We start from the raw sequence: 27,335 nt of genomic DNA, 5'->3' as shown, positions 1-27,335 counted from the left end.
TGACACCTACACCTAATATGCTAACTTACTCTGCTCTGAATATACACACGACAGAGTGGCCGGAGTTGACGAGACAAGCGCTGGCCAGTGACGTACAGGGACGCGATTTCCCGCGAAACCCATCATGTCAGGTCTGAAACTAATGCTGCGTTCCAGGCAGGTTTTTGAGCACGTAAATCACGACTTCAAACCACGACTCACGACTTTGTAGCATTCCAGGCCAGTCACGCCAAACTACCTGAGCGCAATATACATACTTATTTTTTCAGACACATAACATTGTAATACAGAATCGTGTGTGTATATACATACTTATTGTTTCAGACACATAACATTGTAATACATAATCTTGTGTGTATTATTATCATTATTATTATATTATTATTAATTTGACTGCAACGTTATATTGTCCTAAAGTGTATTCTCACTGTGTACCGCCTGCAGAAACACTGCATCCGTAGGGGCTGCCTTTGTTGTTTTGTATGGTTTTGCGGGCTATGTGACGTCAGAACTCGTAACTGGGAGTACATCGATCTAGTACGAGTTCACGGGTGGGAACTCACGGGTTTGACTGCCGTTCCAGTGCACTTTCACGGGTATAAGGTTGGAAAAACACGGGTTACAGGTTGCCTGGAACGCGGCATTAAGCTGCGTTCCAGGCAGTTTTTTGAGCACGTAAATCACGACTTCAAACTACGACTCACGACTTTGTCGCGTTCCAAGCCAGTCACGCCAAACTACCTGAGCGCAAGGAATTGTGGTAGCTAGATGTAAACAAACCATTGCTGTTTTGTATGGTTTCGCGGGCTATGTGACGTCAGAGCTCGTAACTGGGAGTATCTAGTTTCGAGTTCACGGGTGGGAAGTAACGGGTTTGACTGCCGTTCCAGTGCACTTTCACGGGTGTAAGATTGGAAAAACACGGGTTACAGGTTGCCTGGAACGCGGCATTATTCACTATATGCCTTAATACCATAGTGAATTAGGGTGAGACAAAAACACATTTTGGATTAAGGATTGATGATGTATTGATTCATTATTTGTGACCCTGGACTACAAAACCAGGCACATGTGTCCTTTTTTTTTTTAAATTGAGATGTCCTACATCTGAAAGCTTAATAAATAAACTGTCCATTGATGTATGGTTTGTTAGGATAGGACAATATTTGGCTGAGATACAACGATTTAACAGGTGAATTTTATAAAATAACAGCTTCATCGGAATGTTATGAAACTTAGTGACTTTTATGGCATTAGGTATGTGAACACAAAAAAAATTTGAGGTCATGATTTGAGCAGGCTAAATGGTCGTAAAAAAAGGTGCCTTTTGTGCTCTTCGGTCAAAAATGACCGACCATAGGAAATGAATGGGAAATTGACAAAAACACAAAAATTCTGAGAATTTATGTGTGTGTACAATCTACAAATCGGCCACGATGCAGAAATAAGTGCTCAACAATGAAGGGGTGACACTCTAAAACATCAAGAGTGCAAAACAGACACACCCACCCACACACACACATACAAACACACTTTTATACACAGCAATGAATTGTGATTAAAAAAAATCTGTTTTGAATTTTTAAAAATCACAGCTTCATCTGAATGTTATGAAACTTGGTGACATTTATGGCATTAGGTATGTGAACACACAAAAAAGCATGATTTGAGCAGGCTAAGTGGTCATACAAAAATTTGTCACACTTGTGCTCTTCAGTCAAAAATGACCGACCATAGGAATGAACGGGAAATTGACAAAAACACAAAAATTCTCTACAAATCGGCCACGATGCAGAAAAAAAAGTGCTCAGCAATGAAGGGGTGAAACTCTAAAACTTAATAGTGAAAAACATAACATAATTAATAATTATAATGAATATATATATATATATATATATATATATATATATAATTATAATTTAAATTTAAATTTAAATTTAAATTCACTTAATTTTGAACAAAAAAAGTAACTTTGAATCTATAGCCTATAAAGAATAAAAAAATAAAATAACAAACACGGCATAAAATAGCCTATTTAGAATTTATCCTCTCAATATCATTTTCAGAGGTATATCATATTTCAAGATTGATCCACCCATCACTAGTAGTGTATACACTCCAAATATCTGACCTGATATAGGCTGAAGCCGTCACTTCCTGTTAGAATGTGTGAATGTGAGGTGCCCCACAGCATTAATGAAGTCCAGTGTTTACCAGTATTCCCTCTCTCTATGGGCTTGTCTTTGAACTCCTCTCAAATGGGAGCACACCAACAACACAAAACTCTCCCCTCGCTCTTTTCTCTCCTTTTCTCTGGCATCAAACAGCAGAATAAAACCTTTGATAGTGCACGTCACATTGAGTTTAAATGCAGCTGATCCTAATCATGTACGATGTGACAAAGTGACAGACGTTAATCTGAGTTTTTGTATTTACCAGCTCTGACCACAACAAAGCAAAGGATCTCCAAGGTGTTTTCCTGCTATTTGCTATTTTTCATTTTCAGTCATGGTTTTCTCTTAAAGAATCTGTTTTATCAGGATAAGTTAATGATAAAAAGTGCATATCTCCTAACAAATTGCTAGTTGATAGTGATGTAAACTGAACGATTTGAACCTATAACCTTCCAGTTATGTATTCAGATCTTCAAAATAAAACCTATTCAGATCTTTGAATGAGCTCAATGGAAGTAAATATTGGCATTTTTGGATTTAATAGCAGAAATATAAAGCTTACAATTTTACAAAAAAAAAACTGTTAAACTAATTCTTCTGTTAAAACTTGTCTATTATTTGAGCTGTAAAACTGTTTAAATAATTTTAGCCACTCTATTGGGTTACAGGTTTATGACATTTCATTGTCATGGCAACAAAGTTGTAAAATATAAAGGTTAGTAGGCCTAGGCATTTTTTTCCACTCCAAAATGATGTTAACAACATGCATATTGTTTATGTCTTGTGGCTATATACTATTAAAACCGTATATTTTTACATTTACAGATTGGCCTCATTCACTTCCATTGTAAGTGCCTCACTCTAAGAAGAAAGAGGGATTTGTGGAAATTAATCATTTTTTTGTGGTAATTAACATTATGCCACAAATGCTGTCAACTGAGTTTAACTTGCACTGAACCGAGAATAACTGCATCACCTCAACCATTGGACAGTTGCATCATATTGGACGTGAAGCTGCATGTTAGCGACCCTCTATCCACCTACACACCCACTGCTCACCCGGACAACACACTAGTTACTCATCCCTTCTGTTCAAAAATACTTTACAAACTAAACAAGAGCTATTTCTCTGCAGACTCACTCTCTGTGGTTTATAGAGTTCAAAAGTGAAGCTTTTCACAATCATCTGCAGTTGTGGAGTAGTGACAGATGCACCTGTTTTCCCTCTTTAAAGGATCTTTAACCTCTTTCACCCTCAATGAGCCTTCCAGATGTCAAGTCAAATGTATTCTTAAAAACACAGTGAAATCCTATTACATTGCTTCTATTCTCCAGATTATGTCATTATTTTAGACGCTGAGAAAAAAATGAAACAAAATGTCCTAGGGATGCAGGGAACAGATCACTCCACAGAATGTCTAAAATAAGCAGATACGCAGCAACCAGAACCCATGCAGCGAGACAGGGAATGAAAGTATAAATCCCTTTCTTTAAGATTGATTAAGTTTAATCAAGTTTTACCCAGAGCTCGGTGTTGCACAACAGTTGAAGGGGAGCTGACAAATAACGTGGGCTTTAACTTTAAATCAAAACCTAAGTTTTATGAATATTTGAAAGAATTTGTTTTTTTTCATATATAAACTTTTTTGCAGTTTACATAAATAGTCCTGCAATGTGTCCAATTTGAAAAGTACAAATATTTAATGCAATTAATGAGACTATAAAACTGCATGCATAAAATTATTTTTTAAAAATCTAAAATGTTGTCTAAAATAGTTTTAAATGTAGTAGCCTATGTCCGAATGACTGCTGTCGATGGCATGCCAGCAACCCACAACAATGTTATGAGACAACTGCAACCTGCTACACGAAATGACTCCACGCGCATGCATGAGAGCTTTCAACTGTTTCACTTTACGCACTGATGCAAATAACTTAGGGTGGATGTTCAATTTGCTCAAAACACTTATTATTTGCATTTGACACTTTGGTGAAGGAAATGTAAGTTGGTATGTTCTGCGCACTTACGGGTGCCATCGAAACGGGTGGCGATGGTGTCGAGGAAGGTGTTCTGCGGGGCCAGCAGACCTCTCATCACGGGCATCCTGTTGCGGGTCGACTGCGTCCTCCTCCCGCCTCTGCGCCCAGCAGAGGCAGTGGACTCCTGGTCAGACCCGAACCCAGGTAAGAATCGGGATGTTCCGGGCGCGCATCCTAGACCCTGCAGGAGCGCCCCGATCCGTGATACGCGCGGCTCCACTTTGGCAGCTCAGCAGTGACCATATCCCTCAACGGAAAGCCCACATATCTGCCTTACATCGTGTCATAAAGAGGGCGAAAATCCGCGTATTTGTCTCTGTAAATCAGGTGCTTGGTGATGAGATGAACCTGTGCGTAACGGCAGCGCTGGAGACCGGAGCTCCGACTGGTGAAGCGACTGCGCACTGATGCCGTGTGAACTCCTCTGTGCCACCACGATCCTTTCTCTCTACATCAATATTACTGGCGTTCTCTGGTTGCTATAACCAGCAGATGTCACGTCACGTGGTGAGCAGAGTCTGGTGAGGAGGCTAGAACCTTTGTGCCAGCTCATTGTCTTTTTATTATTTATGGAAGGTTCTTTGTTCAGATGAAATAGTCGAAAAACAAAACACATTTGGTAAGATATTTAAAATAGCCTACATTAAAAATTACTTGAATAGTCTTCACCTCTATAATATAATGACACATTTGTCAAGGTAGTGTAACTGTTTGGAGATTTTTAAATGTTTTAAAGAATTTTTAAAATAAATGTTTGCATAAGTAGTTGGCATGACTTGTTATTTCTTTGGGGGAAAAAATGTGTATAGCCACAATCAAAAACGCGTTTTTGAACTCATGAAATGCACCTTTTTTTCAGTTACAATATATTTGTTTACCTTGAAAGCCATGTCTGAAAATGTTTTTGGAAATAAAACAAAGTGATGTGGTTAAGTGCAAGGCAAGCATTTTAGTACTTTTCAACTGGTTACACCACTTGATATTTTTTTAATTGAAAAAAAAATCTGAATTTTTGTACAAAATGTAACGTTTCTTCTAAGATCTTAGCATTTGTATGATTTCTCCTTTTTATCATCTGCATCATCTTTATTTGTTATTGATTCATAAATCAAACAGTTTAATAAAATAAAAAATATATAATAAAAACAGTTTAACTATGTGTTCAAGAGTGTTTTACTTTTACCCCTGACCATTTATTTTATATTTAATTTGTACTCGGTCAATATGTGTGTTGTTAATAATACCAGAAAAGAAGAATGGGGGGAATAATAAGTCTTTATTGTCATTTTTTCTGGGTAGAAGAAATAAAATATAGTGTCTCCATGGAAAAACATATAACGAGACTAACAATTTAACGTGATTTGACACAGGCAAAAAATAAACTATTTCACAACTCACCACTGAGGTGGAAATACTGTAGTTCAAAATATAAAGAGAAGAATAAAAAATGTAATAATCATAGCAAGTTTATTTATGTATATCTTACTGTATATCCTTCAACATAAACAAAAACATTCTTCTTTTTCTCTTCTATGCTAAAACAAACTCTCAAATGTAAAATTTGTCCCCTTGGCCTGCAGACTCACATTCAGTAAGCCCAAAATATTCCAAAGGACGACATACAGACTGTAAAAGATATTAGTAGGCCATAGCCTTAACTTGGGTCCATTCATACAGTTTGCAATTTGACTCATCAGGATTCTCTTTAAGACAAATTTTACATTGCTATAAAAATATACAAAATAAAAGGCAGATTTTAGGAATGCTAAACCAGGGTTTTTTAAACGTGGAGCCCAGGGTTTGTGGAAAAGTTTAGAGAAAAACAATGTAAAAATAAATAAATATATGCTTTTGATTTAAATAAATAAATGATTAAAATTAATAAAATGAATACAAATTAATGAAATAAAAATGATTAAAATAAATAAACAAATAAATTAAAGATATAACAGTACATTGCTACAGTGAGCAGGAAAAATGTAATATATTTTACACATTAAGTTGTACATTTTTTTATAGTATAAATGGAGTCTTTATGAAAATGTAGCCTAAGATAGCTGTCATTTTAGAATTGGGGTCCCTCGCATAAGGATGATTATATTTGGGGCTCCGTGTCATTTAAAATACTGAAAACCCCTGTGCTCAAGCTTTACAGTACACACTTGTATAAATCACAAAATTGTGGCACCCACACTTAGAGACTTACAAACAATGGAATTGTGACATCTGCCGGTAAGTCTGAATACTGCACTCAGGCAGGAGAACGACTGCTCTTTCATGCAATAGTATCCAGCTGCAGACCCGCAGCACCACCAGTTTCAGAACCCCAGCGCCAGAACCGGAAGTAGGGGCGGAGCTTACGTTCTAACACCAGCGCCAGGACCGGAAGTGAGGGGCGGAGCTTACGTTCTAAACCGAGTAACGCCACCTAACGTTTTGGAGCGTAATTTGCTTAGACACGAAACGGCATTATTACACACGAAACGTCATACTTTATACGTATTATAATGATAAATTAAGGTATAGTACAATAAGCATTTTAAAACAATGATTTTGTGTAATATAATTGTATATAGTTATCCGTTTCATTGTATTATGAGAGTTACTTCCTGGTCATGATGGTAAAAAAAATAATAAATAATAAATTTTATATAAAATATACTTTATTTCACAAGAACATGTGCAGCATGCATTTTTCTTTATGTAAAATAATGTCCAAAATCTTTGAACATTCGGCATTGTTTTAAAAGAAACAATAAAAATGTACCGTAAAACTTCAAATAATAGCCGAGTCCCAAATAGCCGATTGTCTCTTTAGCCTACACGCCTGGTGTGGCTGCAGGTTTGGGTCAATAAAGGCCGGTCTCAAATAGAGGTCGGGTCTGTTTTTTAGTTTCAGGTTGTATTTAATCTTCTAAAACCCGTCAGATCGTCCGCTTTTTGGCGGCCGCCAAAGCAAATTTGTGTCCCGCCAAAGCCTATTTTGATCGGTGAGTGATGTAGAAAAGAATGACTGCTGCGCATGACAGGGCGCTTAACGAGCAGAGAGAGAGAGAGCCCTGGCCGCGCGCGCGCACTCTGTCTTAAAACAACACGAGCGCTGTCTTGCTCTTTATTTGTCACATACCAGTTATAGTTCATACAACGAGCAGTGAAATGTAAGTCTGGTATTCCTATAGACTCACTGTGTAATATAAACATACCCTAAATATTATTTAAAAGATGCAACAATTTTAAATATTTTTAAATACTTGCAAAAATAACCTTGCTTGTGTCATTGTCAATAATTCCGCCCCTCCCTCACTTCCGGTTCTGGCACTGGGGTTCTGGCGCTGGGGTTCTGAAACTGGTGGTGCTGCGGGTCTGCAGCTGGATATATCTCCTTTCATGGACTCGTCCTCACGAACTCAGAGGATAAATAGCTACAGTTTCGCACATGAAGAGCAGCGTGCTCGCGATGGTGGACTGAGAATATGGATTGCTCAAGAAACAGAATGCGTTTTGGAGGTAGGCTGAACCTGTATCTGTCTTGCCTCAGTTGCCTGTATTATCTTCCTGCTGTTTCTTATGCTTTTGTTGCTAAAAGTTAGCAGGATGCATGATACCTAGAAATCACCCATTTGTTTTGTGTGTAAAGGCTGCTTCAAAACCATTAACAATTTGGGTTATGAATATTGCAATTGATAGCTATCAATTGCAATATTCATAACCCAAATTGTTAATGGTTTTGAAGCAGCCTTTACACACAAAACGCTTTCTGACTTTGGGGGGGGGGGGGAAATGTGTTAAGAGACGCACTTTTATGACGCGGTAGTATGTTACACCAATTGACTGCATACTTGATAGCATTTACCTTTAAATAGAACGCAATACCTTAAAATATAAATTTAGATAGACGGGTACTAGAAGTAGGCTACGATAAAAGTGAGTAGAATTGCAAGGAGGTCGTCTAAATGGAGTGTCCAAAATGGGCAGGGCTTGGTGGCCCGGATTGTCTCGAAGTTGTCAGAGGAACGATGGGTCTAAAAATATTTTTCTGTATTCAGTTCGGTGTAAATTAATAATAAAATAAATATTGACAAGACGGCCGCCGTAGTCACGTGCTATTTTCTCCGCGCTGAATCCTGGCTGGAATCAGACTTTATTAATATTAACAGTTTGAGTTATATGGTATTTTTCGTTGCGTGAATTAAATCCAAAACATGCAAAAACTTAATGCAATTAACAAATGCAAATCAAAAGCATCAAATTTATGAATCAAAATCCTATGATCAAAATTCACCTTAAGATAATGCCTTTTTTTTAAAGATCATCAATTCCTTCTGGAAATGAGAGAGGTGTTGTTTTTGTTGTTTTGCATTTGTTTAAAATATTGCCCGAAACTACAATATTTTTTACCAAAAATTAAACGTCAGAATTCAGTGTGAAAGTCAGAGGTCAGGTAAAGATAAGACATACCAATGTTAAAATGGTTTCCTTAATGAACTTTTTTTGCGGATGTTATATTATTATGTCAGAATAAGATGTCAGAATAAATGTGTTTTGTGTTCTAAGTGGATTTTTTACTAGTTTTTTTTTTTTTCAAAGTCATTGCTAGCCTTACTGGAATTATTTGCAATTTTAGAAGTTGAAGAAAATGTGCAGCTCAGCGAAGGATTCTGTTTTTTGAGCTGTATAGCGCCACCTAGAGGAAGACAAGTGTCCGTCCCACTTCAAACAGCGAATGTCCAGAAACATGCCTCCAAATATGATTCATAATGAGGGAGGGGCTAGTCATTTGAGTTAGTTCCTTATTCTCTTGGATTGGTGGATGATTATCTGATTGAGGAGTGCAGAGCAGGGGAGAGCCTATGCCATCCGCTCAGCTGATACGAAACAACGCCTTCCAAGACTAGTCCAAAACCTTTCAAGCTTCCATAACACATCAACTATCTGAGAGAGATCTCTTCATTTACTCCCGTACAACCTCAAGAGAAAAGGTAGGCTTCGATTGGCTTCGTATGGGTTGTGTTGTTTGCTAAATCACATTACAGTCGCTGTCGTTTGATTTGAGGTTTCCTGCAAAGTGCTACCGGTATGTTGAGCATTATCGAAGAAAACACTATGTGCATTCATCAGAAAAGACCTTGTTACAACCTCGCTGATCATATATAATTGACATATTTAATGGATTGTTTATGTTCCACTAATAATTTTTTACGACAAATCGTAAAATAACCCCCATATTCGTCTAAAGCTTCATTACGATTCATTTATTAAAACATAAAATTATGTGTGTAAATCAGTATTGCACGTCCTGTATTTGACCTTTGTTCTAGTTGCTTTATGTAACCAGTACCAGTTTGTGGAACTGCCAAAAAAATTAATAGTGACACAATTGATACAATGATACACTTAATCTGTCGTGGTGGATAAAAGGCCAGTGTCATATTACACAATGGCTGCCTGTTTGTCAGGTGCTGTTACTTTATCTGAAAATACATGAAACATGATAATAACTAACTGATGTCTTTCACAAGCTGTAGCATTAGTACAGAGATAGTAATACCATACTGAACTGTACTTGCATTTTAGTCCAAGGTACTTAAAAGAACAGCATAGAACTGCATTGTTTAAAAAAAACATTGAAAACCATTAAAAAAAACCTTTTTTGTTACATGCTACAGACTTCTAAATCTGATATGTGGTGCTTATTAGTCTGCCTGTTCGAAAATGCTGTCTGTTAAAACGGGTTTAAGTCAAAAATGCTGACTCACTGGTTGTGTAACTTTTTTTCTCAATGGAATCAATTCATTCTTCAGGAGTAAGTACACTACTATACATCTCCACATATAACTGTCATCGATCTTGCAGGGTCCAAAATGTCTCAGAAGATCAAAGCCGGTTCTGTGGTCGAGATGCAAGGAGATGAGATGACTAGGGTAATATGGGAGCTCATAAAAGAGAAACTCATCTTTCCTTATCTGGAGCTGGACCTGCACAGGTAAGATTAAGTGTGTGTGTGTGTGTGTGTGTGTGTGCGCGCGCGTGTTTCTCTAATTATATTTGATTTCCCTTATGAACACGTTACTCTGATTTAATGCAACTTTACTGCCAATTAGTCATGCATTACAAACATTTGCCAGGGTAACCATAGTACTAAAGTTGATGCCATATCACTACAGTAGATTATAAATTAATATGGAGCTCTTTTCAAAATCTTTTTATTTCTATATATTCTAAAAAATATGCCAATAACTGCATTACTAACAATAATCACACCACTGAGCAGGTACCTGCCAAGTTATACAAATATGTAATTTCCTGTTTGTCAGTACAGATTTCTCAGGCCACAATGTGGTAATCCTCAAGGCCAAAGAGAAGTGTTATCATCCCATAAGTTAGAACATTTATTACCTAACATCGCTTTCTGTGCTTGAAATTGTCATGAATCGTCAGCATCTGAACTTTGAACTTGTGGTTACAGTTTGATCTGAGTGGCTCTTTAGCTATGAAGTATGAAGTATAAATAAAGTGCATGAACTTGACCTGAAGTATGGCAAAATAGTGCTACAACTAAAACTTTGTCAGTCTGATAAGAGTATTATCAGTATGTTAGCAAACAAGGTGTTGTCACTTAAGAGGGATCTCTTTGCATGTTCATTCAGTCACTGAACTGCTCTTTGAGCTGGAGTTGTAAGATTGTTTGCGTATCTTTACCTCCCAACATCCTTTAGTCGCATTGTTGAGCACTACAGGCTTTTATTGATGGATTAAACTGACCTAAGTCTATGGCAGACCCTAAAAATGTATAATAATTTGTTCTGAAATGTCTAAATCCTCTAGCGCCACCAACAGTTTTTGACAATCATTATTGCACCAGGGAGTGGAAGTAAAGTGGGTGAAAGGTCACAGCATACTTCACAAAAGCGAGGCCAGAGAACAAGGAAAGTATGGGAAAGTTCCGCCCCCCTGTGTTGTAGCTTAGGGATGCTCTATCTAAAGCGTGTAAAGTATGTCCCAATCTTCCTCGCTAGTTGTAGAGACTCTGAGAAGACGCCTTCATTGTTTCAGTCACACATATCCAGAACAGATGAGGCCTTTCATTTGCTCAACTGCTCAGAGCACAAGTGAGAGTTGCTTGGATGAATTTAAATCAGTGTGGATTTAACTTTAGTTTGGAGATTCCTGTTTTTGGTAGCTGGAGATCACAAAGTATTTACTGAATGAAATATATGGGGATATGAATAATAAATGAAATCATTTTGAAACAATTAGGCTCTAGTACTCTCTGCTCGGCTAACACATTTTACTATGTTATGCTTTCTGCAGAATTCCACAGATTTGTCCCTCTACTTAGCCTGGTTAAAACAGACCATTCTCAGTTGTAACGGACGTCACGGATAGACCTAAAACCAATCAGAGCGATGAAGGAGATGACGTATGCAGAGCGGCAGAGAAACATCTCCGAGTGTTGTTCTTTGCTCGGTTTTTAACAAAAAGGAAACGTTCAAATCGCTTAAAACAGACGCGATAGCTGATTCGAACGAGTGATGTTCGACGGCGGCATCCATCTTTGTAATGTAGGCTACAAAATCTGCTTCAAAATCCCAGCGCTGTTGTCATCGTGTAAAGCCCGCCCCAACGTTTCTGATTGGTGCCTCGATTTAGACGGATTGGAAATGGGCTTGAATGAGCTCTTTGCCAGACTAACTTTCAGAGCAAATCTAAATTTGCCGGAAGTTGTCTGGGTTTTCCCAGGCTACCCCCTACTACAAGGCAAAAAAGCATGTACACTACGATTTAAAGGTTTAGTGACAGTACAATTTTTTAAATTATTATTATTCTTTGAAAGTAATTAATGCTTTTGTTCAGCAAGAAGGATGCATTCAATTGATCAAAAGTGACAGTAAAACATTTGCAATGTTCCACAAGATTTCTGTTTCAGGGAAATGCTGTTTTTTTTTACTTTCTATTCTTCAAAGAATCCTGAAATGTAACATGGTTTCCACAAAAATTTTAAGCAGCACAACTGTTTTCAACGTTGATGATAAGAAATGTTTCTTGAGCAGCAGATCAGCATATTCGAAGTATTTCTGAAGGATCATATGACACTAAAGACTGGAGTAATGAATGATGCTGAAAATTCAGCTTTCCCATCACATGAATAAATTACATTAAAAAATATATTAAAATAGAAAAGTTATTTTAAATTGTAGTATTCTGTCTGTTTTTATTACAGTAAGAAATGAACTCTTCTGTTTCAGTTCACTGGAACAGTGTCTTTGTGCTAAATTACCATGGCTCTAGTTTCCCATTGACCTCATTTAAAGTGTGCCGTGGGGCGCCATCTTCTGACTGCTAGTCTTCTGATTGTGTTCCAAGTCCAACATTACAAATTTGGCTGTCAGTATGAACTGAGTTATAAACTTTTTTAAAAATCTTTTAGACTTTTTTTTTTTGTAAAGTATTATGTAGGCAGGAAAGTAGGGGTAAGAGAAGGGAATGGGATCGGAACAATACCCAGGTCAGACTCAAACCTGCTCGTATGTGTTCCGAGCATGTGCACAGTCCACTGCACTACAGCTCAGACAGGTTATAAGCTATGTACCTTATGTAGCCTGTCTTACGGTTTGTATTTCCACAGCATGATAAATAAATCTTACAGATTTATGAATGAACCACTAATTTTAGAATCTTCCCGGTTTACTGACATTTGTTATGACATCTGCTTCAAACATTACAATGCGCATGATAACTTTAGTTAACTCTACAATAAGTAAACGCACTTCACCAGCTAATTACTCTTCTACAGCAATGTCATAGAAATCTACAGAGCTTCCGCAAAAACAGAAGTTCAAACACAAAATTCTGAAGATGGCTGTGTGCTTGCTTCTCGGGTGCTAAGGTTTATAAAACGCATTTTTCTCCCTTTCCACTTGAATCGGCATCAATAATAGAACCTTTATAATAGAGCTTTATAATTATCTGATTTTTTGACTACTAAAATATAATTTGCAAAGAAATGCATATGTCAAGAACATCACAGAGTAGTTCTCATGGATGAGCAAAACTCAAGTTTTTTTTTTTTTTTTTTTGCTGTGTAGCTTTGACCTGGGAATGGAGAACCGCGATGCCACCGACGACAAGGTGACGGTTGAGGCGGCGGAGGCTGTGAGGCGCTACAACGTTGGCATCAAGTGCGCCACCATCACTCCTGATGAGAAGCGTGTGGAGGAGTTCAAGCTCAAGAAGATGTGGCGCTCTCCCAATGGAACAATCAGGAACATCCTGGGTGGCACTGTGTTCCGAGAGGCTATTATCTGCAAAAACATTCCCCGCTTGGTTCCAGGCTGGATCAAGCCTATAATTATTGGCAGACACGCACATGGTGACCAGGTGAGGAGCTCCTACTCGTGCATATATTACAATGCATATATTACAATGTCTATAATTAAGTCTAATTGTGAATTTGTTCTGGGTTTTTTTTTTTTTTTTTTTTTTTATATCGCTGCTGTTTTATCAAAATGTACATGCCTAACATCCTTTAATCTTGGTAAGATCACGTTACAGGTCAAAAGTCTTCTGACATAACATGTCCTCTTCACTTTTACAGTACAAAGCTACAGATTTTGTTGTCCCAGGCCCTGGAACAGTGGAAATGACGTACACTCCCAAAAACGGAGGGGAGCCGCTTAAGTTTGTTGTCCATGACTTTGAAGGTAACCTACATTGATTTACAATAATAGTGTTGGTGTTTTAAAATTATGTTTTAAAGTATTTTTTTTTAAAGCCACAATGAAATCATTTTTGTTTCTTGTTTGAGAAGCCTGTTTACTCAAATATACATTACAAGACTATTGCAACTTCCATTCATACTGACTTTAAACAATCTGGTTTATTTGATCTGAATTATTGACTGTAGAATAGTCCTTGGATGCATCTGAAATCGCATACTCTCTAAGTACTTATTTTGAATAAGTATTACTTTGTGACTGTTAAAAAAAAGTCTGTTCTATATAGTATGTATGTATGTATGAAGTATTAATGTAATCCAGATGTACTACATTCATCATGGTATCATTGTCATGTGATGTGACCTACCAGTGTCAGTTGTTTGTCTTCACTGCTATTCACAAATCCTCTCCTGTGGCCACATGGGATTGTAATAATTTGTTCATTTGTATGCGCACGTCATAATCTCGCTGGAAGTAGTAGGTATTTATAACTGTTTTATAAACACTGTGAATTCACAGAGGTGTAAAGAGTACCAGAAAACCATATTTGAGTAAAATTACAGGTACCTTAGAGTGAAAATGATTCCATTAATAAACCAATATCCTTCAAAAAGGCCTCTTCAATATAACAAATAATATTAAGTAGAATGAAATAGTCAAAGCCTTCTTGCACTGGACGTCATCGGCCTCATCACTGACTGCAGCCATGTCCTCATCTCATATGACGTCCAGTGCAAGTAGGCTTTGACTATTTCATTCTACTTAATATTATTTGTTATATAGAGTGAAAATTATAACATATAGGATAGCTTATATATATAATATATATATTATATATAGGCCTACTTTTAAAAAAAATGTAGTTAAGTAGAGGGTAAAAGTTACTAATATCTTTGATACTGTCAAACTACAATGTAGCCAAAAAGATATGGTAACTAATTACATTTACTCTAATACTTTACACCATTGTGAATTCTTATATACTACTCTTTTCACATACTGTTTTTCGCCTACTATTTAGTAAGGGAGTATGTGTTTTTGGATGCAGCCCTTCTGTATCTCAAAGATGTGTAAATGTCTCTGTATGATGATGTCATTACAGTGTACTGTGACCTGAGATTAACACTCTCCTGGGTCTGCAAACTGATCAGATGAAATTATTGTGCAAATATTGGATTTGAAATAATTTGGAATGTAGCCTACTTGATGCTAAATATAATTTTGCACAAGCATATCTGCTTTCAGACCAGGTTTGCTTGACAAATGTCATGATTATATATGTTCAGGTACTGGTGGAGTTGCTCTGGGGATGTACAACACAGACAGCTCAATCCGAGACTTTGCTCACAGCTCTTTACAGATGGGGTTGACCAAAGGCTGGCCGATGTATCTCAGCACCAAGAACACCATCCTGAAGAAATATGATGGCCGTTTCAAAGATATTTTCCAGGAGATCTATGAAAAGTGAGTAACCATGAAATGGTTGCGTATGAATTGTCACTGAATAAATTGACCTTGATCTAGTTACACAGGGTCTTTTGAACTAAGCATTGAGTGCTTTTGCTGTATGTATGATAACTGAAAATCTGCCTGTTATAAAACAATTTTTTTAATGGCTTGAATCAATAAACGCATGGCATTGTTTCATTATAAAAGATTTTCTCCTGTCATGGCATTAAAGCATAAACATTTAATCATAATTTCTTATGCCCACACTGAACAAGCTGAAAAATACAGAAAAAATTAAATAAGTTGCTCTTGTAACAATAGCATTCTGACACTGTGTGTGTGTGTGTGTGTGTGTGTGTGTGTGTGTGTGTGTTGCAGAGACTACAAGGCTCAGTATGAGGCCAAAGGCATCTGGTATGAGCATCGGCTGATTGATGACATGGTGGCTCAGGCCATGAAGTCTGAAGGTGGCTTTATCTGGGCCTGCAAGAACTATGATGGAGACGTGCAGTCAGACTCTGTAGCTCAGGGTGAGTAAAACTAACATGTAGTGAAATAACCACATTTATTTTAGATATTTATCTTTTGCACCCAACCAATACCAAACAATCTATGGAATAAATGAATTGGTCAGCACTGAACATAATAAAAATGATGGATTATCTTAGTGTACACTACTATTGAAAAGTTGGAGGTCAATGAGATTTCTTTATTTTTATTTTTTGAAAAACAAAAAAAAGACTTTTATCCTGCAAAGAAGCATCAAGTTGATTCAAAGTGACAGTAAAGACTTTTACATTAATATAATTCCCTTTTTAAAAAAACATATCCGCATATTAGAATGATTTCTGAAGGATCATGTGACACTGAAGACTGGAGTAATGCCTTTGCCTTCACAGGAATAAATTACATTTGATCAAATAAATGCAGCCTTGGTGAGCATAAAAGAAACCTCTTTCAAAAGCATTTAAAAAATCTTACCAACCCCAAACTTTTGTATGGTAGTGTATAATTTTGAGTTAAAATCTTATACATGTTTTTGTGGTGACCGGGTGTGAAATATGCATTAATTTAAGCCATTTGCGTAATGGGTTGCCATTACTCTTTGTGAATGTATTATGAAAGAATGATGAAATTTATAGTGAGTAAACTTTTTGGTCTCTGTCTCTAGGTTATGGGTCACTGGGTATGATGACCAGCGTGCTCATATGTCCTGACGGGCGTACTGTAGAAGCTGAGGCAGCCCATGGCACCGTCACGCGGCATTATCGGATGCACCAGCAGGGCAAGGAGACGTCCACCAACCCCATCGGTGAGGAAAACACTTACTTCATTACCAGTCTTAATCAATCAAATCCACAGATGATGCCATAGAAACTGTTTTTCATGATCATATAAAAACAATGCTCGTCGCACAATGCAACTTCATAGACTCACAATTTTATCCCATCAGCCTCGATCTTTGCGTGGACGCGAGGGCTGCTGCACCGGGCGGAGCTGGATAAGAACGCAGAGCTGCGTGTGTTTGCTGAGGCACTAGAGGCCGTTTGTATTGAGACCATTGAAGCTGGTTTCATGACCAAGGACCTGGCCATCTGCATCAAGGGCATGTCTGGGTATGTCCATTATCTACTCTGGGTCACTTGCCTTTAAAATATATGTTATTTATTGAAAGTTATTATGGTTTTGTCAGTTATAGAGTGGTGTTAGACATGGGGATTTGATGATGACTTATAGGGGACTTACAAAAGACAGCGCTAATTCAGTGTTAAAGTGATATTGCATACCAAAATAAATACTGAGCACTTTCTGTAAAAATACAGTTTTTAAAGTATATCCATGCCTGTGCAAGGATAGTTCTGATATTTATATATGCATTTCTTTCTGTTTATTTCTTTGAAGTGTTGCACGCTCAGATTACCTCAACACTTTTGAGTTCTTGGACAAACTGGCCGAGAATCTGAAGATAAAGTTGTCAAGCCAGCCCAAACTGTAAAGATGCTGGATTTTGATGGGGTGTCCACGCGCACGCAGCCCTCAACCCACGTCAAGCCGCATCTCCTGTCTAACCGGGACCAAAGACAGAGAAATTGACTTCACCACTACAACCAGTAGGGGAAGCAGTGCACTTTCAACTGGAAGACATGAAAGTGCCTTTTTAAATGGAAGGAGCTACTGTAACCTTCATTATGCTTTTAAAAACAAATTGGAAACATTCATATAGGAAATTTTTATCTATATTTATACATTTTATCATTGCCATTTTATTTTTAATCATGCCCCCTGTAGTGCATAAATATGTGTATTAATGTTCTACTGCTATAGTGCAGCCCATCTCTCAGGTGCTTGAAAACCTGTTGCCTTATCAAATGCATCTGTAATTCGTCTTCAGACAGCCACTCTTGAAGCCATCCCAAGAACCGCAAGATTAGGTCTTAACAATGTAAATACCTGCTTTTAACTGAAATGCTGGTAGTTGACACCGGTAGACATTCCTCTTCATTCTTCAACACTCTGTACCACTGTCTGTCACCGTTTTACAAACTAATTTCCTTATGTTTCGGTTTATGTCAGTCTGTGTGCTCATGTGATCAGGTCTTGTGATATGACGTCAATAATAAATGAGACTTTTTAAGAAGAGTATCTCACGTGTTTTGTCTTTCTCTGATCTTGTTAATTTATTAAATATGTCCGTTGTGTGAATTTAAATAATGTGTTAAGTATTGCAAAGTGACATGGGGCTTCAGCTCTACTACATGGCATCCACTTCAATAATTCAATGGCAAACAAATTGATATCACTATATAGTTTTAAATACTTCAAGCAGGGTCCATGATCAAAACAATGTAAATGAGTGAATTAATGCCATGATTAAGTCTTTGTGATAACTTCCATAAAATCCTACAATCTAAGTAGCAGAGCCTCCCAACCTAATTGTTACTTCCAAAAGGGTAAAAGAGTATTTCACAGTGTACAGAAGTGGCCAAAAGTGATGTCTGGCCGAGGAAAATTGACATCTCTACCCTTTATTCACAAAATCTTTAATGCATTTTTGCAATTTATTGTGTAGTTGTGCTTGGATTCAATTGTTTTATTAGTGATTTTTTGCATGGTATAATAAAACCTGTAGCTGTAGCCTTTTTTGCCAAATAATTTTGTCAGATGAATACCTTAACTAAGTTTAGTGTATTGTTCTACCCTCATATTTAAAATATTTAACAAATATAAAATATGTTCTGCATATTTTGATGGTTTAATTGAACTTGTAGTGTCATTAAAAACAAATATAGGTAACACTTTATTTTACAATGTCCTTGTTATACATGTTACATGTAGTTATTATGCATAATTGCATAATAACTACCCCTAAACCAAACTTATTCCTAACCCAATAGTAAGTACATGTATGCCCGGTTTTCACAGACAAACCTAGTCCCTGACTAAAATGCATGTTTGAGCTGTCTTAACTGAAAGCATCTTGTACTGACATACAGTATCTTAAAACATGTCTGCCATTATTTAAAAAAAGTTACTTAAAGGGGTCATCGGATGCAAAATTCACTTTTATATGGTGTTTGCATATAAATGTTTCTTTGCAGAGTGTGTATTCACCATACAATGAAAAAAATCAATTTTACTCCTTTTTTTTTTAATCCTCAAAAAGTCTAAACACCCTCAATAATCAGGCCGTTTGGATTTTCTGAGCACTATGATGTCATAATGCTCATGCTCCGCCCACAACCAATGACGGACTGTCCCGTATTAGCATATTTTTGCCCTCAGCCATTCAACACCCCCCATGGAAGAAAGGGGTGGGGTGAGCAATTGCTCATTATCATTTAAAGAGACATGCACCGAAACAGGTCACTGTGAACAAAGCTGTTTTTGAGGAGGTAAAAAGGGTGTTGTTTTACACAACCATTGAGGAATTTTAACTGAAGTATATTACAAACCTTACATGAACACCCTAAAGAATCATACTAACTTGTGGAAAATGGGCATCTGATGACCCCTTTAAACGTCCTGAATTAACTAAGGCCTAATCCTGGCTTAATCTAACCCTGTCTGTGAAATTTGGGGCATATACCATGAAGCCGGTTTAGGTGGCTAGCCAAGTATGTTTCAGTTTAGTTTGCGCCAACCCTGGGTTTTAGGCACCATGAAACATAGACAGTAAAAGAAATGGACACAGCGACCCAATAGACTTCAACGGAGAAAAGTGAAGTCAATTAGGCCCTGTCCCAAATGGAACCCTAAGCACTCGCGGTCTTCCTCTGAGTCCGCACTTTCGCGACGTAACGCCGCTTTGAATGTCGGGAAGAAGTCTGCTGTGGAGTCCGCATCAGCGCGGGCTCGGCAAAAGTGCGCATCAAGGGCGCAAATCGACCGCAGAGGGGGCGCTCGCGAGCACCCTTCTGAGATCTAAAAATGACAAATGGGACACACTGCGGTCTCACGGACTTAACGGACACGCGCACGCGGCAGCCATTGTAAGTCCACAAGACCGAAAGTGCACATGAAGTGTGCCATTTGGGACTGGGCCATTATGTGAGCTTAAATGTTCAATCTCTATACCTTTATCAACTGTATAAACTAACTTCACAACTTTTACTTGCACTGATATACAGTAGTGAGAGTTTTTCTTTTAGTTGTCCTCTTTCATAGACAGCTATTTTCGTCTTGCTGTGTAAATTTGTTTAAATTCTTAATATTTTAATACTTTTGCGCTGCTTCTCTCGCGAAAAATGAATCGCAGTTTCACTCTTTCTCAGCACGTGATTGGCTGTTCGCTACTGATGTCACACCAACTCAAAAACTCAGGATCAAAGCCTGTGTGTCAACAGAGAAAGTTGATGATCAGCATCATGGTACCAACAAAGCCTGGTTGGATTGGTTTGGTTTTAAACTAATCCTGTAACCCTGAGTTTGTTCAACTGACGTTACCATCATGGTACAGGTAACAGGCCCCAGCCCTTGGTTAATTAATATTACTCAGTAGTATTTAAATGTATAATTACGCTGTAAAGACATCTTTAAAAATGTAACCCAAATTATACCTTATGTTTGTTTACATAAAATATAACATTTTGAACTTTTTTTGCTGCAACAAAATATCATATTGTGGTGGAGTGTCTTGTTACCTGATGAAATCAAAATGTTGTCTGTTGAGGAGATTGTGACAGTTTATTCACTAGATGGCAGCACAATGACGTGAAGAGTGAAGACGGACAACCTGTTGCAAGAAGCCTGCAGAGGGAGATTAGAGATTTTTTTTATCTTTTTTTTATTTTATTCAAATTTCATGAAAGCTTACAATGACATTTAACATCAAACATAAGACAAACAGATATTGGGGAAAACATATAACCAATCTTACATTGTTCAGAGTAAAACATTAAATTCTGCAAACTATTTTTTTTTTCAAAATATGAGATGTTTTTATGCACTTCTTATTTCTAGTGATTGAATTCAATGAGTCATGGAATATTTTAAGATCTTTACAAAAGAAATTAAAGGAGGGTGTTATAGACATTACTTTAGCTGTATGAAACTTCCCAAGAAGAATTATTGAGTGTTATCAATTATATCTGAGCCAGTATTACAATCCAAGAAGAAGATCATAGCCTCATCTATTCTGATTATTTTGTAGAATGTATCAAAAACCATCATAGATACCTGCTTCCAAAAATCTTTAGTTTCAGATTACAAAAACAACATTGTGGTGAGAAGTCTTTTTTAAACTTATTAAGAAATGCATTACAGGGATAATACCCATGTAGTATTTTGAAATGAGTTTCCTTGACAGGGGGGGTTACGCTCTCTTAAAAAAGCCGGTAAACTTGGATCACGTGAGGCACCTCAGCCTATCATGCAATGGCAGTGACGTCAGTGCCCGCCGCCGTTCAAAGTGTTATGATTTTACCATTTTACAACAGTCTATGGTTATGACCTTTTTACAGTCTATGGTTATGACAGTCAGTTGCAGACTGTAAAAAAAGGTCAGTTACAGTTTGCGTTAATCAGTTTCTTGTGGATTAGCACGTTGGTCTTGTGAATAAATGATCTATATTTAGTGTATATCGGTAGTAAACGTAACGTTACGTACAGTAGGATTGCATTGTTTGCGGAATGTGCTTTACTGTGGGAAAAAAGAGCGTGAATATCTAACGTTAGCAGCAAAGTACTAACTTAATGTTAGTCACTGCAGGGCGCATACAACTACATTTAAGAGAGTACAATTAAGTCTAAACTGGCAGCGATAGAAAGAACACTTCATTTTTTATTTTCATTAAACAACATATAACACAATATTTATAATTAAATTATTCATTTTCTTTTTATTCATTAAATTGCATATGCATAGCCTACATGCAGTTATAATAGTCATTACAATTCAAGTCAAGTCAGGCCAATCATAACTGGTGTAAAACCTAAAAGCCAAAGAAAGAAAACATTGGTATTTTTTACTTTCTTTGAACCGAAGGCTGCATCCTACCTAGACTGCATCCTTCCTAGGCTGCCTTCCAAAGATCCTTCAAATTGAGATGGCCTTCAGCGACGATTGATGACGTAGGAGCCGAGTGCAGCCTTCGTAGGATGCAGCCTTCCATTTGAGTAACACCCTATATCACTCAATATTACAATGCCGTAAATGAGTCTTACCTGTCGCGACATTCCCTTCTCTGCCTTCTCTTATAACCTTTTATCATAGTAAAAATCTACATATCGTTTCCAAAAGTATTGTTTAGCATAAAACATGTTGAAGACTACCGGACAGGCAGTCGATTCATTAAGCTATTTCCTCAAAAAAGTGGTTTATTCAGTGTAGTGAAGCCTCTTCTCTATTGACATTCATTAAAAACAACGGCCTCTGGTCTCCTTCCCTGCTTACTGACACAGCTGCAGCGTTAGCATTAGCCATTACGCTTTTTTGGCTAAAGGTTGCAGGCTTGCCTTCTAGTGGCTTTGGAGCCTGCCATCATTCTACAGTGAAGGACACAAAGATTTTCAAATTATTTTTTATTGTTATTATTATCATTTTATTATCAGTGTTTAAATGGAAAAATACATTAATTAAAACATCATGATCATGAGCACTGTAAAATGTGCACTTGGCCTACATGATGTGACTTCCTCCAAGTGACTAGAAAATCAGAGTGTGTCTGAGTACTGAATAGTCCGAACAAAGACTTGTACCTACACACTCCAGGCCAAGTGTCCTTGACTTTATTAGATATATGTGACAATGGTTTACCCCAGTGAGAGCGGAGAAAGAAAGACATCGGGCGTGTGAGAAAGAGAGTGAGAGAGAGAGAGAGGATAAAGACAGCATCCCTCAGACTGTCACCATTGTGCCGTGATAATTGGATTCTCCCTGTTTGAATGGAGACTCATTCATGGGCATTGTTAGAGTAAAGATTACTATTGTGCCACAGGAAGTAAAGCCTTATGAATATGAAATAGAGGCCGGTGGTCTTTCCGACGTAAATGACGTAAAACATGCACAAGCTGAGGTCACTGGACTCGAGCATCGTAAAGGCCACTGCGATGCAAACCCCGCCCCGCAGTCAATTTCATTGGTCAATTTAATTATGCATCAGCTGTCAAGAAAAGTTCAGGCTTTTCATGAACTCAGTAAAAAAAAATGCTATCATCTTATAGTTTGGTTAAAGTACACCAACTCTATACTTTTAAGGTTTAGGTTAAGGGGTAGCTTTTTTTTATCGAAATCTGCCGAATATATAGCTATATAATATTTTGCATTTACAAACATTTTTACACAGTTCACAAAACCAGTCAACATCATTTGCACCAGCATGTTTGCACCTTCAGAGAAGGGCATGGACATTGAAAATTAATAAAGCGATTAATGATTGAGATATGGCTTGACGTTGTTTCTCTCTCTCTCTCTCTCTCTGTTTGAGAATACACCTTTCTCCTGTAGGGAACGCAGTGGTTTCCATGGGGACCCATAGCCACTCTGCTCTTCAAAAGCGGGCCGAGCAGAGGCAGAGGGGCCCTTTGTGTTGGAGAGGAAAGAGTGGAACAACGCTGGGCAGATGAAAGCCCTGCTATCCTTACGCCCAATCATAATTTAGTCATCAGTGCAGGAGCACAGAATCCAAATAGACACTGAAAACACAAACAGTGAAAAGGAGAGGCTCATGGGTCAAGATATGAGCAAGAGAGAGAGAGAGAGAGATGGGAGTCTGATATGAGGATAAATTTCAAAGACATAAAGGAATAGTTGTGCTGTGGCTCAGGCTTGTTTTTTTTTCATGCTGATGATCAGTTCTCTGTGCTGTAGTTTGTGCTGAAATGATGGCGCCCACTTCCATCCAATTTGAGAAAGTTATGCTACATCAACTATATTGTTCCAAAAATAGCAACCTTGTTTATAAGGATGTATTTCTTCTTTGTCTATCAAAGGAATATAAGTGGGCTTTAGATGGTCGATATGTTGATTTACCACTAAAATTTATTATGAATTAAAAGTATCATGTAAAAATACTAAAGTATTACAAGTATGATCCATAACTGTTTAACAAAGCAAACTTATGAGGGTATGGTACAGTAACCAAAGCTTTTGAACAGCAAGATGTGTGACTGTATTGTTAGTTACAATTTAACAAGTTAGCTTCAGAAATGTTCAAAAGTTTGGGGTCAGTAAGATTTTTTTTGTTGTTGTTTGTTTTTGAAAGAATATTTTTATGTTCACAAAGGCTGCATTTATTTGATCAATTTTTTTAAACATTGAAATACTCTTATGATTTGAAATAACTGTTTTCTATTTTATTATATTTTAAAATGTTATGTATTAATGTGATGGCAAATCATTCTAATATGCTGATTTGGTGCTCAAAAAAACATTTTTCATCATTATCACTGTTGAAAATGGTTGTGCTGCTTAACAAAGTGTATTTTGTAGGAAAGTTTGAACAACAGCATTTATTTTAAATATAAATATTTTGTATCATTATAAATGTCTCTACTGTCATCTTTGATCATTTAACACATTCTGCTAAATAAAATAATAAAAATGATACACATGATAAAATATTGATGCATATGAAATGTGAATTGTGGACTAGGAGTTCATATTTGCTTATTTGCATATTTGCTACATTTCTTTAATAAACATTAAATGAAGATAAAGGACAAGCATTTCATACAATTGCTACCTTTGTCAAGGTTAACAAGGTTAGCGTTTCAACATTAATTGCTGTGTCCCATTCTCTTCTCCCTACATGTCACTTACAGCGGCCTGTCCAATTGCTGACGCTCTTAATTGAATCAGAACAACAGAAAAAAGAAGACAGAAAAGAGAAGGGGGAGAGAAATGTTGAGTTTTCTGGGGCAGATCAGCATTCAGCACGGGTTCAGATGAGGGTCTATATAGGTCACGCACAATATGGCTCCTGCAAGTTTACAGCTGGGTCTCGTAGCGCCATTATCCCACAACAATATCGCGGAGAGGAACTTATTTGAGCCCATTAGTCCATGTCCCCTCCTCCTTCATTAACGAAGCCTTTCTTTAAACAAGTCAAGACAATGAGCTCTCAGAAAGGGTAGCGGGGGAGAAGAGGAGGATTGGAGGGGAGGTCGCAGGTTTAGCCCGGAGCCCACGATAATTACTGTGTTTCTGTCTGTGGCCTGAAAAAGACTTGAATAATGTTTCTTTTTCTGTGGGGACCCTGAACAATAGATGCAGGGCTGGCTTCAAGAACGGCTGTTGGCTATTACAAAAAAACCCATCTTTGCCCATCTAAGGCAAAAAGTCTTAATGTCGACCACAGTTTGCACATTAAGAATGCATAGATCTTTTATGCAGTTAGACTTCTTTTGTGTTAATTTGTATGGCATCTCATTCCAGGTCCACGTGGGTTGCCAATGACAGTGAGATATGTGCAAAGGATGCTGGTGTTTGTGAGAGAAGAGCGATCGATAAAACAAGTCTCTGCAATATTACAGTGTAGCTAAAATGATTTTATACACTCCTACACAACAGCTGATGTCATTATTCACGATTCTAATGGAGGCTTGGTGGCATGATGGCATGATGTCGAGAAGCATAGGCCTATATGACTAGCCTAATATTGATGCTGGGTGACTCACAGACGCTTTTCTTTTGCAAACCTTGCAGATTATTTTGTGACTCGTATTAACAAGGAAACACTGAAATACGTTGTTCCACTAAAGTAGCCTAAATCTAAAATCTCACTTGGCTTACAGAAATGTACTGTGGTGGTATGATGCAGTGATAGTGTCAGATGAGATGACAATACCACGGTACTGAATAATTATGTCCATGTACCATGAATTAACATGGTAGTCCAAGATACTACAAAGAATACCATCATAATCGCGAAATAAAATAAATGAAGTAGTAGGCCGGCCTATAAAAAAAATAAAGGGAGCCGGAACCATTTAACGTAGGATGTTGTTTTACCCGGTGCGCATTTTTGCTGACGGAACTGAATGTGACAGATTGTAAACAGAATCGGGTGAGTCACTTTCACATACAAATAACGGATTATCTGCTCTTTTCATGCTCGTACTTTGTGTTATAGTCATTCTCTTATTATCAATGACACATAAACGTATTATAATCGCTGTGAGTTAAACACAATCGGATGACACAAATGTCATTGGCAGCTGATGTAGCCGAGTGCTAACTAGCATCATGGTATGAAGTCATCGGCTAAATTAAGCGAAACAGCGACTTGTGAATAAAAGCACAATTTATTTCAGAAGAGGGGCAAACCTTGATATTAGAGGTTTTTTTTGTTTTGTTTTTTACGTCTGTTCTCGTATATCTCACAGCTTGCTTGTGTGTCAGCTGCACATGTGTGGACTGTAAGTACGTTACATCAAGTTATTAATTAAAATAATCCACGACTCTTGTCGATTTAGCTAATTATTGTCTATGGTTGTTATTCAGTGAAGAAGGTCTAGTGTGAACAGTCAGCATTAGATGGCTGAAGTAAGGGGTCGTCGCTTGTAATTTTGTGTCTGTTTTGTCAAGTCAAATCACGTTTTTTTTTATAAAGCGCAGTCAGTGTCAAGGAACCAAAACTCCATCAGGTGACAGTAGTGGAGAAAACCCCCCACTTGCCTTACAACACTAGTATAAATGTAGCGATGGTGTTTTACAATTGACCAGATTTACCATTGTATTAATTGAAGATGGTATCATTAGCATCTGATACCACAGTCCTTTTTAGTGTAACATGTCAAAAGATAAGCAGTTTAGTTTAACGTTACTGGCAGTTAGGGGTTTTTGTGTTTCCATAAAATAATATTATCATAGATCTGTGATAATATGATTTTATGTTATTTTATGATGACACATAACTTACTGCACATCACAGTGTAACAGAATAAATCTGATTTATTGCACTGCTGCTTCAGCAATAACGTGAATATATTGTATAAAATGACATTTAAGAGGGTGCACATCTCCTCTCTACTGCTTTCACTTTATGATTCTCACATGCTACATGCAGAACATAACTTTGCTTTTTCACTGCCTCCGTGTGCATATTGATGTTTGCTGTGAGATGGCTAAAAATAGAACGGCAGAAGAGGGCCTCCTCATCACTGTCTGAATAAGTGTGTCCACAAGCAGAGGTGTGAAGATCACCAGCTCAAGTTTTTACTGTTGCAGATCTGGTTCTCATGGCTGGCTGCTGGTTTGTACTACTAAGTCTCATCATCATATAGGCCACGAACACACTGCAGCTAAATTTGGTTGTCAATTCAGCTTTTAATGCTTAATCTTGTACTGTACAGAGTTCAGTAATTTACGGGAGTGAAATTCCAAGCATAAACAAAAAAACAAATCCACATTTTGGATGTCTCCCTCATCTAGGTTGTTCAACTCATCAGCTCATTAGAGATTGCAAGACTTGAGTTGGATGTGACTGATGAGGGGGACATTCAAAATGTGCAGTGG

General features: G+C 37.4%; 3 protein-coding genes across 6 annotated transcripts in view; 2 read left to right on the top strand and 1 right to left on the bottom strand.

The window, feature by feature from the left end:
- The window catches only part of kcnh3 (potassium voltage-gated channel, subfamily H (eag-related), member 3), a 208,873-nt gene extending 204,169 nt beyond the window's left edge, over positions 1 to 4,704 (bottom strand). The window contains exon 1 of the mRNA XM_056242113.1: positions 4,203 to 4,704. Coding sequence (XP_056098088.1) covers positions 4,203 to 4,278 — 76 coding nt within the window. The 5' untranslated portion in view covers positions 4,279 to 4,704. The remainder of the gene's footprint in view (positions 1 to 4,202) is intronic.
- A 2,912-nt stretch (positions 4,705 to 7,616) lies between these two features.
- idh1 (isocitrate dehydrogenase (NADP(+)) 1) lies at positions 7,617 to 18,027 on the top strand. 2 transcript variants are annotated; one of them, XM_056242066.1, is made up of 9 exons: positions 7,617 to 7,721; positions 10,068 to 10,197; positions 13,301 to 13,592; positions 13,810 to 13,915; positions 15,217 to 15,394; positions 15,758 to 15,909; positions 16,551 to 16,691; positions 16,833 to 16,995; positions 17,282 to 18,027. In XM_056242066.1, the coding sequence occupies exons 1-9, from the start codon at positions 7,688 to 7,690 to the stop codon at positions 17,373 to 17,375; spliced, it is 1,290 nt and encodes a 429-aa protein (XP_056098041.1). In that variant the 5' UTR covers positions 7,617 to 7,687; the 3' UTR covers positions 17,376 to 18,027. The 2 variants fall into 2 exon arrangements, with proteins under 2 accessions (XP_056098041.1, XP_056098042.1); XM_056242067.1 differs by lacking the exon at positions 7,617 to 7,721 and adding an exon at positions 9,031 to 9,193.
- A 7,770-nt stretch (positions 18,028 to 25,797) lies between these two features.
- plekhm3 (pleckstrin homology domain containing, family M, member 3) overlaps positions 25,798 to 27,335 on the top strand; it is a 42,889-nt gene continuing 41,351 nt past the window's right edge. For all 3 annotated transcript variants that reach the window (XM_056242061.1, XM_056242062.1, XM_056242063.1), the window contains exon 1: positions 25,798 to 25,884. The gene's annotated coding sequence lies outside the window, so the exon portion shown is untranslated. The remainder of the gene's footprint in view (positions 25,885 to 27,335) is intronic.

The sequence above is a fragment of the Rhinichthys klamathensis genome, unplaced genomic scaffold (genome assembly GCF_029890125.1).
Source record: "Rhinichthys klamathensis goyatoka isolate OS25496 unplaced genomic scaffold, OSU_Roscu_1.1 h1tg000693l_1, whole genome shotgun sequence".
In the NCBI taxonomy this organism is placed as follows: domain Eukaryota; kingdom Metazoa; phylum Chordata; class Actinopteri; order Cypriniformes; family Leuciscidae; genus Rhinichthys; species Rhinichthys klamathensis.
The sequence above is the reverse complement of the archived record's forward strand: the minus strand, read 5'-3'. Positions and strand labels throughout refer to the sequence as shown.

What these genes read in the sequence shown, in the direction of transcription:
- idh1 (XM_056242066.1), top strand. Translation starts at nt 7,688, where the DNA reads ATGGATTGCTCAAGAAACAGAATGCGTTTTGGAG. An exon ending in GTCAGACTCTGTAGCTCAGG is followed by an intron (nt 15,910 to 16,550) that starts GTGAGTAAAACT and finishes CTCTGTCTCTAG; the next exon opens with GTTATGGGTCACTGGGTATG. An exon ending in TGCATCAAGGGCATGTCTGG is followed by an intron (nt 16,996 to 17,281) that starts GTATGTCCATTA and finishes ATTTCTTTGAAG; the next exon opens with TGTTGCACGCTCAGATTACC.